Genomic DNA, 22,807 nt, shown 5'->3' with positions numbered 1-22,807 from the left:
GATTTTATTATGTTCAAAATGTTTCGATATGTAAGGGAGATGCAGTCTTTATCAACTTTATGATTGACGGAATTCTAAGTCAAATTTATGTAAATGGACTCTGAGATGAGACGTTTGGTGTGGTTGGGGACAGTGGCAAGAATGGATATAGGATGAGGAGATCACTGTTATTGACAAGCGCTGTCCTAGCGGTATAATCATCTCTACAGTGACCCTGATTTTCGAAAGCCTACTTACCTTACTATTTAATAATTTGAACTTCACAAGAAGTGCTCCATACTTATTGATTGTGCTATCCAGTAAACCAGTTAGACGCTGCGGTGGACTTGGGGCTTGCTCCGTTTAACATCCCCTAAGGCAGAAGATAATCCAATCTGCCAAGCTTTGTCAGTATCCTAGGCAGCACTTCTCTTTGCTATTAGATTACGTAAAGTGCCTATGAGTAATAGAGCCTTTTAAATCCTTTATACCCAAAATTTTTAAAATACAATTTGGCTATTGATATTCTGATTACTTAGTAACAGATGATGTATCCTGGTATGACGTAACATAGTACAATGTTGTATTTGTGTCGATTGAAGGCGGAAAAAAAAATAGTAAAAAGGTCCATTTCACTGTGACAATTTCCAGCCATTGCAAGCACTTTCATGTTGTAAACCGATAGCATTTATTGACATTTGGTGTCGCACTAGTTCTGGACAAGTGCTAACACTCTCGAGTGATAGATGACAGTGCACTTAATGGTGGTGAAGATACTGTTACATTAACTGCCACATGCATACGCCTTGATAGTTAGTTGTCGCACCTCAAGTAACACTAAATAAATGAAAGAAAGATAATCTGGCCGATGTCAAAAGAACTCAATTAGTAAGTAAACTATTTATTCTGAGCCAACGTTTCGCTCCACTTTGCAGGGCTTCATCAGCGCTTTCTGAATCATTGGATTCTTGTGCTTCCTGCACTCAGAAAACCCCAACGAAGTCCTGCAAAGTGGAGCGAAACACTGGCTCACAATAAAGAGTTTAATTACTATTTTGACTGCTTCCAGATCATCATCCTTTTACATATTACACACGGTCAATAACCATCTTCCTAAATTAATTATATTATTTTATTTTAACTTAAAAATTTTATTTGTATCGGTGAAAATGAATGCAATAAGCAAATGAAATGAAAAATAGTTTATTATTATGGGATAAGGTCCTTTTAGAACAATTACAAAGGTAATTTTAATTATATAATAACATTTATTGACCATAAAACAGCGTGACCACACTTAATATATACTTATATGCAGAGAAGAAAAAATAGATTAATTAAAAAATTAACTGACTAAATAAAAAACAAAACAAAAAGGTAATTCCAAAATATCTGTACTATTGTAATAATAGATTAGATTTGTGAAGCAAAAGATAGTTAAAGAGAAGGGTTTTAAAATAGGGAAGGGTTGGTACATGATGAATAACGTAACATAATGACGTATACAAATGAGATGTAATATATAGAATATGATATGGGTAGGCATCATTAAGATGGCATCCAATGGTACTTCCAATCTAAGTTTCAACTAAACTATATTGTCAGACTTGTAGGTTTGTTACAGTCTCGAAGCATGCTCGTTATCAGTCCTAAAAGTTATAAGTGGAATATTTGTACAGTATTTTCTGTAGCTCATTAATTTGATAATTAATCATAAGATGAGAGATGTTCCTATGGAATAGCAATCAATGGAATCAAACGATGTAGAAAGAAATAATGTTGCAAACAGAGTAATTCATTTTTTATGATAGTCATTTCTTATGGACATAGACTATATTATATTATGATCCCTTAACATCACGTAACCAGGTTACAATCCTATTGATTAATAAATAATAAATTTAGCCAAAGAAATACTGTAGAAGTATCCACTTTGATCCTTAATGCATAAGATTTGCCTACACTGAAGATTTCGTGATGTTTATTGCGGCACACCAGTGGTAACGAAAGTGTAGAAGGGAATGTTGACCTTCTAATTGGTCAATGCCAAATTCAGTTGAAAATAATCGTAAGTTTTTAGTTATTTTTCTTCCTCCAATTATCTTCTGTTAAAGCAATAAACGTCGACTATTGTTTCTTAATTTTTCTTCTCATGGTATAAAACTTATACTTATAAACTCATTAAATTGTTCTAATTCTATCTGCGATTAAGAAGCTTGTATTAGATTTAATAATTAATGTCTTCTTTTGTCGAAATATTTGAAAATGTGACTGGAAATTTTAACTTGGCATCATAAATTTGAAACACTTTCACCAGTAAACCCGTTCTCATTTCTCATTGAGTATAGAGCCTAAAGAAATAGAGATCCTCATTACACTTAATCTTCCTGTGGTCTTTCATCGCGTTCAATTAGTAATTCATATGGGGAAGTCAGCCTGTCTGCTCGTCTTGTATCATTAGTAATTTATTTATAACTAATTCAACAGCTTTATACATAATTCTTTTCTTTTTTTTTATAGTTATTTTACTTATTGATAAGTATTACAATCTGCCACAAACTTGGGCTATGAGTATTAGTGTGAATTGAACACATTCATACCAAAACTTAAAAAAGAGAAAAAAAGTAAAGTAAAATATCTATATGATGTAAACAGAAAAATAAATAAAATGAACATAATCAAACAATGTAAAATAAATCATTTGGAATCTCGATCTGAGGATCACCGAACCTACTCTATCCCCCACGTATAGATGGTACATCAGGGCACTCCGATTGATGTTTCTAAGTTTGATATTTGATTGGGGCTCCACTAAGCCATCGAATTCCTCCCGAATTCTATCCTTACAGTCCGAAATCCTTAATGTCCCTTACTTTGTCCCAAATCAAGTCATCCATCAGAACCTCAATAATCAGCCAGATACCAATTCTTCCATTATAAACTTCTCAACCACCCAACCCACTTGTGTCTAACCTGGCTTCTCCCTCATTGCCTAATAATCCTCCTAGGCATCTGAAAAAATGATGGCCTCGAGATCTTCTCCTCTAGAAATGTTATTGGAGTTCTATCAATGTGTAGATTCTCCATATGTTTGTATCATGTCATTATACCACCTACAGCAAATTTACTTGTTGTATATATTTTGATGCAGTTGTAAATAACAATAAATAAAAATAAAATAATATATTTAAAAATAAAAGATATTTGATATTTCTTTAAAACTGGTTAAGCTGAAGTGCCACTTTGTAGAATCGATTATCATGTTTTTTCGATTTTCCCTAAAATAGTTCTAACGATTTTAATTAAACCCGATATATCAAAGTTAATCTAATAGGGTCATCTAAAAAGAAGAATTGAGAGATTTGAACGGGAAATCCTACGTACAATTACAGGAGCGATCTGGGATCAGCGTCTTAACATATAGAGAAAAACTAACAGTGAACTGCTTGCAAAGCCTGGTCAATCATGGTCAATCTCATGGTGGGCTAGAAGGTTAAAATAGGTGGGACATGTTGCTCGAAGCAGTCCATCAGGACGCCTCGACACAACGATGAATGCCAGTATAGTAGTCAAGAGTCCATGTAGGAAGCCACCAACCAGATAAATAGACAGAGTCAACAACGAAAAAACTTTATGCAGCAAACTGGAAAGCAGTAGCCCAAGATAGGCAAGTGTGGGAAAAGGCTGGTTTGGGCAGCCAATGACCTACAAGGTATCAAGATCCAACCGAAACAAAAAAATATCAAAGTAAAATCAGCGTTGTTTAATATCGGATTGGTTTTATCCTTGTTGAAATAATTTTTCAGAGCTTAAATACGGATTTTAAAAAAATAAATCCAAAATCCTACGTAAAATCCTAGAGGCTCCTTATTACGTTACAAATAAACTCATCCACAAAGACCTTAACATCCCATTCGTTGCAGATTTGACCCAAAACAGATATGCGTCTTTTCATTCCATCCTAACCCATTAATTCTTAATCTCTCATGCTTGACAATCCCAGATAATCCTCCGAGGCGTCTGAAAAGAAGATGGGCACGGGACATTCTAATTTAAATTAATGCTTGAATTGCTTGCACCAATGGGTGGTTCCTTCCCAAGTGTAAATGAAACATACAACATATTTACTTATTGTATTTATTATTTGTACAGTTGTAAATCACATTAAATAAATAAAAAAACAAAAAAAAAAAATATATTTTTGTCAATTAACAGAACTATTTATTCATAGACAATGAAGGTAATAAACAGACTGTATTCAAAAGAGATTTTTTCCTAAACATTACGAGTTTGATTTTTTATCGGTTGGGTTGACTAATTTTTAATCTTTATTTTCAGCTGACAAACCCTTTTTTCATGAGCCTAACGCTAGTAAAAGTTACAAGATTTAAATTGTTTTTCTATATTTTTACTTTTTGGTGTAAGTATTAGGATTAAGTCAGCAGAAAGACTTACTTAAGGTGATATCTATCACCAAAGAATTTTTTAAAACTTTATTTACTCAAAAAATAGTTAAAATCAGTTGCTTTCTCTTCTTTGCGTCACCCTCTCCGTGCGTCAGCCTGCTTTATTAGCATAAGGGAGCGTCCAGCGCGTCTGCCGCTGTCTCGGTTTCTTGCCATGTCCCGAGCAGAGTACAAGGCGTCCTGCGCTGCTTTACACTAATTCCTAAATGAGGTCATATCCATGTACAATGCTCACCTTACCTGAAAGGTTTGAGGTTATAGCCTAACCACCAGTTGCCCTGAGACTACGGGGTCTTTCGTGCTGTGCCGATCGCACGTAATTATAATGGAAAGTAACACGATTCAAAGAAAATAAGTGAATTGGTTCGGATTTTGACGGAATGGAGGAAATTATTGTAAATTGCACACCTAATAAATGCCAAACTGTCGGGACAGCTAAAAATTAAAATAATATTCAATGCTCCTTACAAGGTGGACAATAATTTCCTATATCGTGGCCTTAATTTATTGACATTTACATCTGGTAAATTCGATATTAGATTATAATGGTATCATACACGAATGTAGAGAAACTTCTCGTTGTGGTACAAGAGCCAGGAAGAAAAAAAGGCAGTTATCTTACCCCAATTTTTGATTACTTTAATGAAAACTATGTATAATTACTAGTCAAAATTGATGAGTCTGCCAAGTATAGGTAGGGGGAATAAAAAATGGCGGCTGTTTGAAAACCTTAAAAAACATTAATTTTTCATCCGGAGCTCTATATCTTAAAAACTACCAACAACACTAGAAAATCTAAGAGAATATTATTTAAAGAAGAGTAAATTTTCTGAAATATTAGCTTTAAAAGAGCTATTTACGTCCAATAGTTCTCGAGATATAGCTTTTTAAAAAGCAAAAGGTGGATTGAGGATTTTGGATTGTAAGAGGAGTTTTTATTTCTTTTCAATTATAGTGTGAATTTGCACTATTAGCTTTATTATTAGTGTCTGGAGTATACGACAGTATATAATATTACACAAATAAAAAGATTTTTAAAATGTAAATAAATAAATGTATAATGCAATAAAGGACTATACTATACACTGGCTTGCCACAACATAAAATTGAACCCCAAATTCAACTTTGAAAACCCTAAAATAATAGATATAGCACAAATCACAAAAAGCAGAAGGTTCCTAGAAGCTATACATATAACCAAAAACAGCAAAGACACAGTATAGTACAAAATTGACAGTAAACACTTAATTATACACTACGCCGACATTATAATTAGACTAAACATATAAACATAAAAATCATAGGAAATAAGTGGGTTTAGAACAGTCAAATCATAAAAAAAAATAACAAAGTTTAATTTAAATTACACAATAGACAAAGTGGGACATATAAATTTAAATTCCTAGTATCTGTTTTAAAATTAACTGTATAATTGATGTTCTCTGATATATAAATTGACTCAAGTATTTTTCTTTTGAACATATTGTTTTCTTTATGTAAAATTATGGTGTTATTAAAATTGAAATTATGTTGATTTTTAGCTGCATGCTGTACTAATGCTGTTTTATTGGGATCCTTTTCTTTATTTCTTGTATCATTTCTGTGTTGATATATTCTTTTTTTTTTCAATAATACTTTTTATTTATTGATAGATATTACAATCTGCCATACAGTTGTGGGCAATAGGTAATAGTGATGAATGATACGGACATATAAATAGGAAGGTAACCAAACTGCACACTGGACATGAAATAAGGTCCAAAGAGGTAGTATAAAATATAGAGCAATGATTATGTTAGAGAGAGAAGAATGCACTAATAATGAATGATATTTAATTAAAAGATTGTAAAGGAATTTTTTCAGCCATGTAGATAATGACATAATTTCGTAGATCAGTTCTAAAACGTTTCGACAATGAATATTTTTTCAACTCTTAACCCACAAACCCTCTGAGGGCCGGCCTGTGGAGGATTGAGAATTTTGCGAAAGATTTATACTTGTAAGGATTGGATATGAGAGGAATTCAATGGCTCAGAGGAGTCCCAAAGCTCAAGTCCAAACAGGCCTTATTGTAGTTCTGTAAGTGAGCCTTCTGTAATTAATTGAAAGCTTAGACCGTTTGTCCTGTAAATCTTGTAGGAGGATTCCAAGTTTGTCGAGATGCAACCCTTGGTAGCTGATCTGTTCGACTAAGATAGCTGGAACACAATCAAAGAATACACTGTAGGGCAAGTCATATTTTTACGACGAAGGAAAAAGGTTATTTCATGGGATTTTTTACAATTATTTTAATCCTCCAGTTTGACACCATTCCTTTAGTTCTGTGATATGTGATAATATTATTAGGAACCGAATTCGAATTATTAAATAAATTACATATCCTATGTTATAATATAGCTGTCCCAGTTTGACAGTGTAACATCTTAAAATATGTTATTTATATGTTATCTTAACAATAAGTGTTCTTACCCTTTCACAGTTTTGAACTGCATAAACCTTTCTATACAGTTCAAAACTGTAATATCACGAAATATTTTTTTACTTAGATTTAATGACGTATATTTTACTATATTTCTGTGTATTACTACACAGATATTACCATTATTGTTAAGATTACATGAATATCTCAAAATAACAATTTTTTGAGAGGTTACACTGTTGAACTGGGGCAACGCAGCAATATGCTATGCTTTTTTTAGAAAGTTTGCACACACATGAATAGTAGAAATTATGGTATTATTGCCAAATAAAATGCTATAAAATCATTTATAAAAGATATTTCTCTTATCCCATCTTATGAGATCCAGATAAGATTGCATCTTAGATATTCTATCTTTGTGTTATGTTATTGACTTTGACTAATATGGACTATGATGTAGTACATAAGAAGTGTTAGTACTATAAAAATTAATATTATTAATGTAAAAGATTTGTGGAATATTTAGGTCATATGATTTGTGATATATGACGTATATCACTGGAATAGTACGAGTAATATACGCGGTACATGAAAATACTTCTATTTATTTATTTACTTATTTTAATTTATTTCCCAGCGTATCCTTGTATATTCAACATTGAAAGGCTTCCAGTGACATAGCCCAGGAGATATCTAGGGATCACAGTAGGTTTTTTTATCAAATTTCCCCTAATATTAATAATTATTGTTATTATTAATATTAGGGGCCAGCGGTAGCAGCGTGGCTACGCGCCTGTCTACCAAAGGTTGTCAGATCGAATCCCAGTCCCATCCGGGCATTTTTCAAGTACAAAATAGTGCAAAACTCACTCACAAACTCCCACCGGCATTTGTTAGGCCCGTTAGCCAATGGGTGGCACACGCAAACAATAGGCGTGGGAGTGACGAACCCACCCTACGAAAAAACACGTTAAGAAACACGCGATGTATTAGGAAATACATCGCGCTAGGACTTAGACCTCTATGGTCTGTCGCTCATATAATAATAATAATATTAATATTAATTTTTGTTATACAACTTATTTTTATTATTTATTATTTTCGTAGGAATATAGTCCGGGTGGCGGTCAGTAAAGGTATCAAAATAGTAAAAGAAAGCTTCGTCAGGGCTCATATCTCTGTTTCAATCCGACAGCCCTGACGAAGCCCTCCACAGAGGGACGAAATGTTGGTTAACAATAAATAGTTTTCTTTTACTATTTCGATACCTTTATTGACCGACACTCTTACTCTCTTTCTACAATCTACTTCATATAATCAACTATCTTCTTCCAATATTTATTATTTTTTATATAAACATAGTTTTTATTCACGAGAACCGTTTTCCTGTCTTCTTTTTCTGTAAAGTTTGAGCCAAAGCACAAAGCTATTATATCAAAATTTGGAGTATATCATCTTCCATTTATTTGGTTATTTTGATTATTCCCCAGTTTATCGTCATTTATTCATTCAAGAAAGAAGATATCCTCAATACCTCATAAGGTATAAATGTTATTGCAATTTTATGAATGGATAGAGTATTCGTAATGAACTTGGTTCATGACTGATATGCCTCCTATAATTCCAAACTCCTGGTACACAAAAAACACACTGTTGTTGAAATAAAATAAATTTTATCCATTCTCAATTCTCAAAAACTCTTTATTTATATTTAAAATATACCATTTGGCCATCCTCAAGGACAATCTTAACTATCCTTAATAACCCTTACATACTTTTTACAATTTTTTTCAGGCTATTCTGCCCGGGTCGAATAAGAATAATTTTAGTTAAATTAACCTACGTTTCACTTAATTTTAAAACTTTTATTTACAATTTAACTTACACTATTCATTCACTTATGAAGATTGTTATGTTATAAAATAAAATTGCTGATAAATAAGTGAATTTTAATAGTTGGATGTGAGGTAAAAAATTTGTTGATTAGAATGTCCTTTAGGATTGCCGAACATTTAAAATATTCATAAAGAGTGTTTGAGACTTAAATGGATGCAATTTATTTTACATAAACCAGAGGTTCCTAATATTTTCGGTTTGCAAATAATTGGATTTTTTTCGCGGTGCTCTTGATACATTAGATTTTTTTCTTGATTCTTTCTTGAAAAACTGGAAAACATTCCTTTTTAAACACGATTACTCATTTAACCGCGAAATATTAAAAAATAGATACTTACTATTATCGTACTATTTATTGAATAAAGGATGGGCTGGGAAACCGTTCTTGCGCACCAGCTATTTCAAAAGATGCAGATTGGGAAGAAAACAATGAAAGATTCGAAAGTTGCTAAACTCCTGGAATTTTGTCGACATGCCCGATTTTTGGCACTAAAATTCGAGAATTTGAAATTCCAAGAAAAATTTTGAATTGTTTAAGTAACAATTCACACGAACACTTTATGAGTCACTGTCTTGAACAATAAAACCAATTTCGAAGATGTAATAAATTTATTTTTAAAAAAACACTAATTCATGACCTTTTATGCTAATCTATCCTTCATAATCCTACAAGATATCTGAAAATAAGATGGCCACGAGTCCTCCTAATATAGAATAATAAATGTGGTCTTCCTTCATAAGCAATTATACTGTTTATTTCCTCTCTTCATTTTTATTTGTTGTATTTTATTTTTACAGTTGTAAATTAGAATAAATTAAATTTTTCGTATATTTTTAATAAAGATAGAAGAAACAACTAGTTATTAATAACGAAAGGTAAGAGGAGGAGAGATGGCTAGGTATATAAGCCAGCCGGGGCTCTATATATATTGCCCAATGCATGCCTGTTATCTCCGGCATTCCCCCGTTTCAGATATTCCTGTGACACTTCATCAAGATTGAGTTGAGAGATGCGAGTGTGTGACGAAAAATATTGCAATTCCACGGGTCGGAGTAGTGCTGAGAGCGGTTGGACCCTGATAGAAATATTTCCAGCTCCAGTTATATTTTCTTGTTGTTTCACAAAAAGTTCAACATTTCCAAGTATTACGCTTGTGTTGTTGTAGCGACATTAATTAAATAGCTCTCTATTATATAAAAAAAAATTAGTAATCACAGTTAAATATTTCATTTTACTTTTTTTTTTTTTCGTACCCTTCATTAAAATAATAACATTAGTACTTCAAACATATATAATACATGGAATTTATGATTAATAATTTATTTATTTTTTTTATGAGGGAGTTGGCAGAAAAGAAGGCTGCTAGGGGCAGGAAAAAAAATCGAGTGAAAGTTACTGCTAACCTTGACTCAATAGACATCAATCTCTTTTGTAAAAATTCTTATCTCTTTAAACTGTAAACATGTTTCATATTTATAAGTAAGGATGGACTGCCAGAGTATAATAAAGGTATTTCAGCATCTTTGTGCTATGTGATTATTTTAGTTTGAGTATGACGAAGTAGTATAAAAATTATTATCCAATTAAGAAGAAAGACTGCTGGGATAAGATATGAGAAATAATCTAATAGTGAGATACGTGGAGTACATCAGCTTGCATTTATTTATTAATTTTTAATTATTTCTCAGTGTATTATTTACACAGCCTCCAATGGCTTCTAGTGACCCTGCGAAAGAGGTAAGATAGGATCTCGGGTTTTTTTTTTATTCATCATTAATATTTTATTATAATTTTCTTTCTCATATATAGGTACATATAATAGCAATATATTAATTTGTTTTGCAAACAAATTTGTATTGGAACAGCCTCCATACAAATAGAGTTAGCCAGTATATTAAATAAGATATAAATATACAAATATTAATAGTATTATTTAGTTTGAGCATGATCTGTCCTCTTGGTAAGCGGGACTTGACAATAAATTATAATAATCCTCTAATTCTGTTCCATCACAACCCTGACAAGGCTTCTGTGGATCCAAAATATATTATATAATCGACATTAAGACTGCTTCCCGGAAAGTCTTAGCATGGCAATAGTTGTCAGATGACCATTGAAGTAGCTGATCATTACGTAGCTTTTTACTACCAAAGGATAACAGAATTTACGGTTTGGTTTATAAAAGACAAATGAAAGCAGTGATGGAACCAGGAGTTTTCAGAGAGAACCTTATTGTTACCTTGTTGTACCGTACCAGGTTGATTCCATTCACCTACCAAAAATTTTCATCTAAATAAATATTCTTTAAATATCTTAAATTTCGATATATAGTTTTTTTTAATTACGAATATGATAATAAACGCGTGGTAACGCGCCTGTCTGTGAAATCAAATGTTGCGAGTTCGAGTCCCCGGCTCTATCCGGTATTTTTAAGCATATAATTATACAATACTCACTCATACCTCCCCCCGGGCATTTGTGAGGCCCGTTAGCCAATGGGTGGCACTCACGAAAATAGGCGAGGGAGTGACGTTCTTACCCTATGAAAACCGCGTCATGAAACGCTCTTATTTCCGTAGTACATCGCGTTAGGCCTTGACCCTCCATGGTCTGTCGCGGCAATAATAATAATACAAATGACTGCTACATTTATACGTCAGAGATATACGTTTTCAATAACAACAATTTTTTATCTTCCACGGTAGCTTCTAGTTAGGTAGGAGGTAGATTCCCGTTTGAAAATGACCCGATATTGTTTAAAAATGTCTTCATTATCTCTGAGAATCATCATACTTGATTCTAAGAGATGATGAAGACCAAACTGAAACTTGGAGCTGAACTGTCACACAGAAGGCTGGAACTGGAGTGTAAAGGTAGGGGTAGAGGATGGGGAATATAAATCGACAGGTGTACCTGTTGAATTTGCTGTCTAGATAAACAGGTTGCCTCAGGGCGGGGTTGGCAGCAAATCAAAATATTAAGGGCAGCAGGAAGTGCATAGGAATCCGACAGCGCTGAGTTCATTAAATTGTTTATTTATGGTTTCGCCTTGTAGATCGTACTGCAGTGAATTTCATCGTATTGTTGAGAAAATGTTGGTATATAATTCTAGGTTTCAATAGTTTTCTTTGGTAGATAATTTATTTTTTGTTTTATCATTGTTGATAGGCCCTGAAGAGAGGAAGTACTCCTAGAGAACCTCAGTAGGTTTCGTAATTTTGGAAGTTTCTCTAACATAAACACCCTCAGAATTATGGCAATTAATCTTAGCATTTATTTCATATAGCATTTTATTTACCATTTATTTCTATCTTGCCTTTGATATTATGTAATTGATTATTATTGTTATATAATTCTAACTTTATGGTAGCGAATGGCTACTAACTCCAAGGACTCGAGTTCGAATCCACAGAAAATTATTTTCTGTTTCACTGTGGGACAGTGCGGCAACTCCTGTGGGTTCTGGAGCACTCCTGGGGTCCACCCAGCCTCTTAAATTTGGTACCCTTAAATAGCTAAAAATCTGGCGGTCGAGCGTGATTTTGACCAAATCACCTCCTTGCACAACCATTGGTCTATTTACAGTACTTCCTTACAAATTACTGAACCCTGACCCTTCATAGACTGTAGCGGTACAGATTTTAATTTTAATTTTTTTTTTTAATCCTATTGTTATATTACTGAAACAGGATCGTTGTGAATTGATATATGTCTGGTAATAGCTCTGAAATGTTGTATACAGATAATGTAATTTTCTATTTTAAATAATACAAAAATTTCAATATAAGATTTTATCACTTCAACTCATTATAATATTTACAGCCCTTCCAGCCTTTGAACCTAAATAAATTAATAATTTACTGTATCTTAATTTAAGGTAGGTTGATGTTGCTAAAAAATGCAAGATTTTCATGGTATAAGTCATTAACGCCATTTTTAGCTCATTTAATATTTTTTACTTGTTTAATTTAATTTTTTATTTTATTTATTTATTTTTAAAATTTTATTTTTGTCTATCCAATATTATATTTGTGTCAGTAAACCTTTTGATTTTAAAAACTGGAATGCTAAAGAAATATATATTGAAAGACTAGTTGATTTTTTGAAGTTGTTTGCATTTTTTTTTTTTAATTTTTATATTTCCGAGAAATATTGAAGGTCACAAAAATTCGAAATTCATAATCAGTACCCCAAAAAACATAAACGGACTAATTCTACAAAACTTCCCATAGCACTGGGCTATAATTCCTTTGAAAATTGAATATACAACCTGAAAAGGTTATGGTTATTTTCGTATCTACTTAGGAATCCTGGGTTGAGCCTTGCTGTTACACGTCCCGGAGAAATAGAAATCCCTTCTGCGTTAGGTAGGCGAGTCACGCTTGCATTATCTCTTCATATCCAGCGACTATTTAACTTGTTGTAATTCCTTCAGCGAACTAATCTACGTTGTGTGGACTTCTATCACCTCTTTCTCATTTCAGTTCTTTCATAATATGAAAAACATACTCCAAAATAGCAAAGGTATTCTTGGGTTTCATAAAAAACAATAAAAATGAAGAGCAAGATATAATTTATTTTCCGTCGGAAGATAAAATATAATTAATATACTTAACGAAATAATTCGATCAAATCAATTTTCAGCAATTCGTGTCTCATTAAACTTAACTTATCAAAGTATATCAAAATAAGATATGTTATGAGAAGTCGAAGAAGGAGGAGCTAAACTAGGCGTCAAGATTAATGAACATAAGACTGTACACAGGAAAAGTTCATGAAGGGATAAGGAAGTGAATTGTAAAGAAACTTTCAAAGATCACAGCCTTAATTCCGTAAACTAGTTTAAGTACTTGTAAACACTGGTTACAGATGACAATAATGTAGAGGCCAGGATAACAACAAAAAATAGATATTATTTCTCACTGCAGAGTGTATTCCAGTTTAGAATTCTCTGAAAGAATAAAAGTGGGCATCTACTAAACTATCGTAAGGCCAGTGGTTATGTATGGGTGTGAAACATGGCCATCGAAAAGAAAGCTGGAACGGATGCTCAACTTCTCGGAGAGAAAGGTAATGAATCGTATCTGGGGATCATTATTGTTCGGGACTAGGTTTTTTTTATCAATTATAATAAAAAATGTCCATATAGTCTCAACGTTTATTCTCTTATTGCGCCAACGTTTTGGCCATTCACAAGGATATCTTATTAATAATATCAAAGCTACAACAAGTTTTTAAATTGTTGCAGGCTATCCTGCCTTTTTTCAAAAATATACCATATTCAATTAACCTACTTTTATCCCGGTCAATTATTCTACTTATTATTATTTTATTCCATTTACAATATCTATTAGAATCTTATCAATCGCCTTGATTGATAAGATTATATATAAATAAAATATCCAGAATTATTGGTTCGAAACAGGTCATAAGGATTTGAAAGAAGAATTTTTATCCGTATTATTATTATCATTGGCGCGACAGACCATAGAGGTCTAAGGCCTCGCGCGATGTACTAAGGAAATATATCGTGCGTTTCACGACGTGGTTTTCATAGGGTGGGTTCGTCACTCCCACGCCTATTTTGTTAGTGTCACCCATTGGCTTACGGGTCTCATAAATAACCGGGGGGAGGCCTGCAAGTGATAGAAGTTGATACTATCTACAGATAGAAAGTTGAGCAACAGAATAAAAAATATTTATAAATTTTGTCCAAAACTATTAAAATCTATAGACAAAAATTATAGACACTCGCCTACCTACAAAAAAAATTTCATTTTCTCTCCCTCATTTACCCCCTAAATCGAGTTTTAATCTTCACTTCCAGATATCTCAGGATTAGCCTTTATCAATATTAAAGTACTTGGATTTCCTTTCAAGAGAAGGGTTTTACTTCCATAATTCACCATTTCAATAAGTTGAAATGAAAAAATCTTCCATTGAAATTTTTGTATTATTGTAAATAAATTCCATTATCTGTATGCATTACGAGGCCATCGCCTCATCACCCAAAATACTGCAATCACAACAAACAAATTTCAATATTGTAATCACCGAAACAATAATTCAAAAATTAAATACTAATAAGTAGTTGCCTGATTATTAATTTTTTTTTAATTATAATTTCACGTATGATATGACAATTATTCTCCTTATAAGTCAACATTTAAAATACAATAATAACTATTGTTTTAAAACTTATTAAAATACAACTTGTTTAAAATAAGGAGAAGTATCTTAAACTTCATTTTACATTGTTCCTTAGATTTATCTGACAATATTATTAATAAATATTTTATGAAATTTTCTTTTTACCTCCCATGCTTCAAAATTCAGTAAATAAAAATCCCTACTATTTTGGCTGTTAATAATAATTTTGTCTAAAAGTTTTTGTTCTGATACAAAGACTGCACGCAAGGTAACTTAATATCCTTTAAGGTGAGCTAACGCACATATATTTTAAGAAGAGGCATAGACTTTTCGCTACTGTAGTCTCTTCCACTAGCCAAATTGTTACGCTCGAGATAAATTGTTCGAAGTTATAAATGATTTACATTGCGTGAAACCGATTTATTCTTAATAGCGAAGTTGGACACCAAACATTATTTTTTTATTGAATTATTTATTGCTGAAAAAATCTCAAAATATATTCGAGGCTGTCATGCTGGAGAAATTCTCAAGAAGAAAACTTTGAACCTACTTTCCCCTTTCCATATTTCGTGAACTTATATTTTATGAAGTTCACCTTCAACTTTAGATCGGGCGCTACATCACTTTAGAATGCTAGGAATCTATTGAGCAATTTACATGATTGTGGGGATGGATAAGAGAAAACGTTTCTAGGATCTATTGAGTAATTTATATGATTAAATTAGGTCAGTTAATTTTGAATTGGGGCGGTTGAAGATTGCAAATATTGATAAGTTGATGTAATTGTATGAAGATCATGTTCCAGTTGGAATAGGAAAGAAAATTTGGAATAAACTCACTGAGGTGGATAATAAGGCGCCATATATTCTCTCTCAACATTCTCCTCTCTTCTCCTATTCTTCCTTCACTAGCAACAAGGAATGACTTCATAAAATCTGTGCGCACATGATGTGGCTGAATTCAAGAAAAAAATTATTATCTGTAAACCCCAGAGAAAGTGGATGAAGAAAAAGTGCTATCTTAGGATAATCTTATTATCCTTGAAGATAATAAAGAATGGCAAAAAATTGGGGGTGCGAGGTGAGGACTGTGGCTACTAACTCTAAGGACCCTAGTTCGAATCCGGCTGGGCAGAAAATTGTTTTCTGTTACGCTGTAGCCGTGAGTCAACTCTTGTGGTTTCTGGAGCACCAGGAGGGTCTACTCAGCCTCCTAAATTGGGTACCCTTAATTGGGTAAAAATCTGGAGGTCGAGCGTGATTCTGACCGAATCACCTCCTTCCTCAACCGTTGGTATAGTAACAGTACTCTCTTACTAAGTACTGAACCCCTGACCCTTCATGGATTGTAGCAGTACAGATTTTTTTTTTTCAAAAATCACAAATAAAACGCACGCGCAGTCTTTTACCCTTAAAGAATTCCCTTCCAAGATCTCATCAGATTTTAACACTTACCGGTTCATGAAATAATATCGAGTCAAGTTTTCCGAAACTCTCCAAGTTTTCTTAGCTGCGTTAGCCTGTTATATTAAAAACTCGACCAGTTGTTACTACTTAGCAGAACTAACTTTAAAAAATTTTGTTCAATAAAGAGTTTTCTCAAGTATGCATTGAAGCTATTGGTGAAAAAAACCAAAAAGACCTAAACTTTACTTAATTAAATACCTTACTTTATTAAATTAATTTGCTGATTAGTAAAAGTTTAAGGAATGCGTTTGATGCCAGGAATGCGTTCAAATGTTACATTAAGAGAACTCAAGAGGAGAATAAAGGCAGTTATTTCACCCCAATTTTTATTACTTTAATGAAAACTGTATAGTTACTTGTCAAAATTGATGAGTCAGCCAAGTATAGGTAGGGGGAATACAAATGGCAGCTGTTTCAAAACGTTAAAAAGAAAATTTGTCGTTCTGAACTCTATAGAATAATTAGTGGATATTGTATTAATTTTGAGAAATCTACAACTCAAAAACCATTGAACGTACAAATGTCTATTAGCACTCAAATTAAAACTAATGTAATATACTATAAAATAGTTCATTACTTTATCTTCGTAGGAGTAGCAGTTTTCATGATATTCGACAGAATGAATTCACAAAATAATGATTTCTAGCTGTTCGGACAAAATTGTTGGCGTTTGGAAAAATATATCTCATAAGATAATAACTGCCAGCACTCAAATTTAAGCTATTCAATTGTACTATAACGTAGTTCATAAATACTTTACGATTTTTAAAAACAAATTGACTAACTACTGATTATTGAGTGCATCTTCTTTGGAATGTACTTTTTAAAAGCAATATGGGTCCTACATTTTAGCAAATTTACTCTTCTTTCAATGATGTTCTCTTAGCTTTTTGATAAAGATTGTATTCCCCTTACCTATAACTTGGCAGACTTATAAATTTTGTCTAGTAATTATACATAGATTTTATTAAATTAAGCAAAAATTGGGGTGAAATAACTGCCATTTCATTCCCAGGCTCTTTTACAATTAGAAACTATTTTTTAGAATTATTACCTCTTTTTATATCAGAGATGTAATTAATTTATTTATTTAAGTTTATAGATAGTATAATCCTTTTAACATCACTAATATGTTTTAAATAGAAAGAAGATAGCTAAGATAATAATAAATAAAGAAGACATTACGTGACTAGAAAATTACTAAAATTTACATATATCTTATTCATCTCACTTAAGAGACAGTGAGCCCCAATTTATCGGGTTATTTTAATTTCACATATAAAATTGCCTGCTATTATTCTACACGTCCCAGAAGTTATTTATTTCCATCACAATAAGCCCATAGGAGACAACAAGGACAAACGAGGGAGCAATTATTCTGAGGATGAGAGTAGAGATAGAAAATACAGCGGAGGGGGGGAGCACATATGTCATAACCATGGACCCCACTAACAAAGGGCCCCAGAGCTCTTAGGGGTCTGGCCCCCTTCCAGAGCCACATAATGCCCTCTCTCAGTCGGCTTTATCTTTCTTTGTGCCTCTCTTCTCTCTTACCTTATACCTTAGTCTGATGAAGAGTACTCTCTGTTTTATCTCTTCCATTATCTGGATATCGGCCAACCGCTAGTATTACATCCTCAAACATATGAGAGACCTTGCTCACAAGCACAGGTAAAATAATACTGAATAATAATAATTTAAACCGCTGCTACTGATGTTAGTACGAGCCCAAGAAGAGAAAAAAGACAGTTATTTCATCCGAATTTTTATTTCTTGTGTCTTACCTTTTACTACCTTTGGTATTACACAACACGAATTACTTTTCTTTCTTGCACAGTACTGCACTACTAATTCACATTTAATTTCTGTTTTTAGAGGGTTCGGAAAAAAAAAAAAAACTTTATTGAAAACTTTGTATAACTACTAGTTAAAATTGTCAAGTGCTCCTGGTGTAGTTAGGGGAAACAAAAAAATGACGCCTGTTACGAAACCTTAAAAAAAAAAAAATTTTGCACTCAGAGCTTCATATCCTTACAAATAGCAACAATACTAGAAAATTAATAGGACACCATTTAAAGTAGAGTAAATTTAACAAAATATGATCCCTAACAGAGCTGTCTCGCTGGGTAGCTCCTGTAATAAGTTTTTTGAAAGGCAAGATTTTATTTAAAAAGTACTGAAAATTGGGAAGTTTGTGAATTTATTGTGGGAAATATATATCTCAGGAACCATTAGACGTATATACACATGTCTATTAGCACTCAAATTAAAGCTAGTTTAATGTGCTATAAAGTAGTTTATGACGTTATTATCTTAGTTGGAGTAGTCTTTTTCATGATATTTGTTAAAATAAATTGATTTATAGTAGTTTGGACAATAAGTTTGATTTATGAAAAACTTCATTTCAGAAACCATTGGACGTACAGATGTCTGCCAGCGCTCATAGTAAAGCTAGTTAAATTTAGTTCAAAATAGTTAATTATGTTTATCTTTGTAGGAGTAGTAGTTTTTATGATATTTGACAAAATAAACTCACAAAATGTTAATTTCTAGTTGTTCGTATGAAATGTTGGATTTTTGAAAAAATATATCTCTAGATCCATAAGATGCACATTTGTCTGCCAACACTGAATAAAGGAAATTTAACTTACTATAAAGTAGTTTAAGACACTTATCTTCGTAGGGGTAGTAGTTTTTATGATATTCACACATGAATATAAATTTGGCAAATGAAAATTTGTCCGAATAACTCTAGTTTCTAGTTGTTCAGACAAAATTTCATACGCAAAATTGAAATTCCTATGCAAATATCATGAAAACTAATACCAATCAATACCCCAACGAGGATAAATCTAATAAACTATTTTATAGTATAATTTAGTTTATTAATAGTTTTAAATAGTAAGCAGTTCTAGTAGTTACTAGTGTTAACTTAGCTTTATTTTGAGTGCTGACAGACACCTGTACGGCTAATGGTTCCTGAGATATATGTTTTTATAAATCAAAATATTTGTTCTGACCACTAGAAATCAAAGTTTTGTGTATTTTTTTTTTTTTTTTCTTTGGCCAATATGAAAAATACTATACCTACGAAGCTTAACGTCATAAACTACTTTGACGTTTTTAAACAGACGCTATTTTTTATTCCCCTTAAATTTTGACTAATAATTATACTCGTACATATTTTTCATTAAATTAATAAAAAATTCTGGTGAAATATTTGTCTCTTTTTCTTCTCTTGGGGTCTTGAATTAAGATTGATATCCATGTCTGTAGCAGCTGCCAGTTGGTATAACTGGTTACAAGAACATCTGTTGCAAGATAACTATCTATTACATGGGAACAAGACAGCTAAATTTATCTAATTTATACTCCATTTTTTAATTCAACATCTGTTTTTAATTTATTTGTATTTTATTTTTACATTCATTAACCTATATATGGAATATAGCTTACAGTGTTTGTGTCTTGTTTTCATATAGCCTTTACAAAGTGGGCCGAAACATTGGTTACTAATATAGAGTTCTTCCTGTTGTTTTATGTTAATTTTTTTTTACTGATATCCTGACTATCTTCCTATAATTAATTACATGCAGACAACTAATGATCTTCTTAATTTATTTTAACATATCTAAAAACATATTCAGTAGCAGAAGCTATGGCTTCTCTAAAATTCTCCTATCATTATTATTTTTTTAAATTCTATTATTATTTTATGTTGAGAATTATTATTTTTAAGTTTTTCAAATTTGCATTATAAACATTTCATGACCTCATTTTGTATCCTGCTATGCTAGCCAGGAATTACTCTTGGCAATATATATACTACTGACCGGATCTGTGTCGTGTATGGTTAGCGTGCCTGACCTCGGACCATGGAGGCACCGGTTCAATTTCCGGCACCGGTAGAGTTCTTTCCGAAGAGGTTACAGTCCGGAAACGAAAATAATTGACGGGGATAATTGTGGGCGACCGGTTATCATTCTCCGGGGGAAGAGTCCACATATCTAGAGCTAGTATATATATATAATATGCCTCTTGAGGTACTGTCCATTTTTTTTTTTTTTTTAAAGTCGACCATGTAGCTCTTTACAGCTCTACTACAACATATCTAACTCTGGAATTCCTAATGGGAAGCAACGTATTTTATAGTAATTTGGAATAATATTGATAAGAATCCATTAAAAGTTTTTGATCGGATGCGTTATTGCTGCTTTATCTTACCTTATCTACAGAATGAAGCATCGCAACAAATTCAAAATGGAATTCAGGCATGGCATAAGAGAGACAACACCCAGTGGTGCATCCTCCTGACGTTAAGTAAATTATTAGATTACACTAGGAGGTCCCGCATCCAACTCTTCTTCAGCCTACGCCGAGTTACGTCAGGAATGTCATTTGTCGTATAAATTTATTGAAATGTCTATGTAACGTGTTGTGAAACCGTTTGTAAGTCATACGAATGTGGTATGTTACAGTCGGGATGCGTAGGTCGGTGTGAATGGTCTCTTTTGAAACGTAGAGAAAATTGTGATCGGAAAGTTTACATTTTCTGAATCTCTTTTAAGCAGGTTCATATATTTGGCAGGGTTAAGTCCATATGGGTTTTAGTAAGTAATTGTATACGTTGAGTTTCTGTCTGAGGGATAATTTAGAACGGCTGTGTAGTATGGAATATAATTATCTCAGTCGGAAATTTAGCGTTTTACGTTTTGTCTTGGTGTGTGGGCCTCATGTCATCCTTCTGTCATTGGTTAAGTTCTAAATAAGTTACAGCGTTTGTTTGTGGTATAGGGTGATTGTCAATCTAAACTGAACTTGTTTTATGTGACATGTCACTTTTACCCATTGACACAAAACATGCCTTTCAGTTTACTTGGTTTTTAACAAGTTTTGAATCATATTGGAGAATTAATTGGAGTACTCAAAGTTGGAATTTTGATTAGAAATGGAATTTCAACAAGATTTAGTTCTTGAATTTTCTGTTTTAGTATTGAATTTGTTAACTGTATCGTTATAGCTGTATTGCTAGTACTGGTAGTGGTATTTGGTGGGGGGAACAAGTCCGGAAGTGGGGCTAGTGGTCCTTGTACTAACCAAGGTGGGAGTGTCAAGATTCATTCTTCGGGACCGCCGAAAAATGAATGTTAACTGCCCCAGGTGGGAATCGAACCCACAACTCGCACGGCCATCACGTCCCTTGTATTGCAAGTAAATGTGATTGTTATATTCTTTCTTCCATGATTTCATGTAAAAAAAATTTAGACATCTGAAGCATACTCACAAATCAAATACTTAAAATAAGAAAAAAAAGTTATGGCGATAAATTGATTATTTTTTCTAACCGTACATTCTTTTTAATTTTAATTTTATTTATTTTGGTATTTATCCGGATCTATTATGTCGTAACGTGTGCAATCATTATTTGAAAATGAATATTTATTATAGTCAGTACAAAGAGCATTTCCTTCGTGGCACACTACTTCAGACAAGTAGAAAGCTACTTGAATGCTCAGGCCTCCCTTAGCCCTTGGCTAGCGTCCTTGATTACCCCGGAACGTATGCTACATCGCGAGCAGACAGAAATAGAATTAACTGCCTCGGCCGCTTACAGTAGCTCCCACTTACTGTAATTAGCGAGCCCTAATTAGATTTATAGTTGCCAAGAATATACAATAAGCTGATAAAGTGAATGCGGGCACAGCCGGGGCTGTTTTCGTTTCTACCCTAACTGGGTCGCTGGATTGTAAGTGTCCACTTCGTCTTGTTGGCATTTGATTATTTGTACTTACCCCTCCCCAATAATTAATAAAAAATGTATCGATTCAAAAACCGAGAAGTAGCACAAATAAACAAAATTATTTAGCTTTGTAAATTGAACAACCTCACTCTCTACTGCACGTCTATTCCGACTACTACACAGTACTTAGTAGATAAACGTTCTAAATTCTAATCCATTACATCAGACTACATGACTATAATAAAGCCTATCTGGACATGACCAGCGGGAGTTGAGCTTTGTGGCTCCACTAAATCTTCGAATTCCTCTCGTATCCCATAAAGGCCTTAATGCTCCATATGTCACAATCTATCCCAAACTAAATATCAATCCTTCCATTATAAACTCCCTAAACGACTAGTTTCTAACCTTCGTCTTCCATTCCTTACCATCCTCCGAGGTACCTGAAAAGAAGATGGTCTCGAGACCTTTTAATGTAGAAATGTTTTTAGAGTGGTACGAATGGGTAGTTTCTCTACATGCCTGTATCATACAATTGTAATCTCACATCACATTTACTAGGTTTATTTTATGTAAATAATATTGTAAATTTCAATAAATAAATCAAAATATAAATTTTTTTTTTGTTCAGTCTTCCGATTTGTACTTTGTTGTTGTTGTCTGGGGCTTAAGGGCGTAAAACCCTGAGGT

General features: G+C 32.8%; 1 protein-coding gene across 1 annotated transcript in view; it reads left to right on the top strand.

Annotated features, from left to right (window-relative positions):
• Positions 1 to 13,779: 13,779 nt before the first annotated feature.
• The window catches only part of LOC136795578 (unconventional myosin-Ia-like), a 37,837-nt gene continuing 28,809 nt past the window's right edge, over positions 13,780 to 22,807 (top strand). Inside the window, exon 1 of the mRNA XM_067046601.1 lies at positions 13,780 to 13,841. Within this exon, the coding sequence (XP_066902702.1) occupies positions 13,780 to 13,841 (62 nt within the window). The remainder of the gene's footprint in view (positions 13,842 to 22,807) is intronic.

The sequence above is a fragment of the Halyomorpha halys genome, unplaced genomic scaffold (assembly GCF_000696795.3).
Source record: "Halyomorpha halys isolate HHAL.00 unplaced genomic scaffold, Hhal_1.1 Scaffold99.1, whole genome shotgun sequence".
In the NCBI taxonomy this organism is placed as follows: Eukaryota; Metazoa; Arthropoda; class Insecta; order Hemiptera; family Pentatomidae; genus Halyomorpha; species Halyomorpha halys.
Note: the sequence above shows the minus strand (reverse complement) of the source record. Positions and strands in the feature narration are given on the sequence as shown.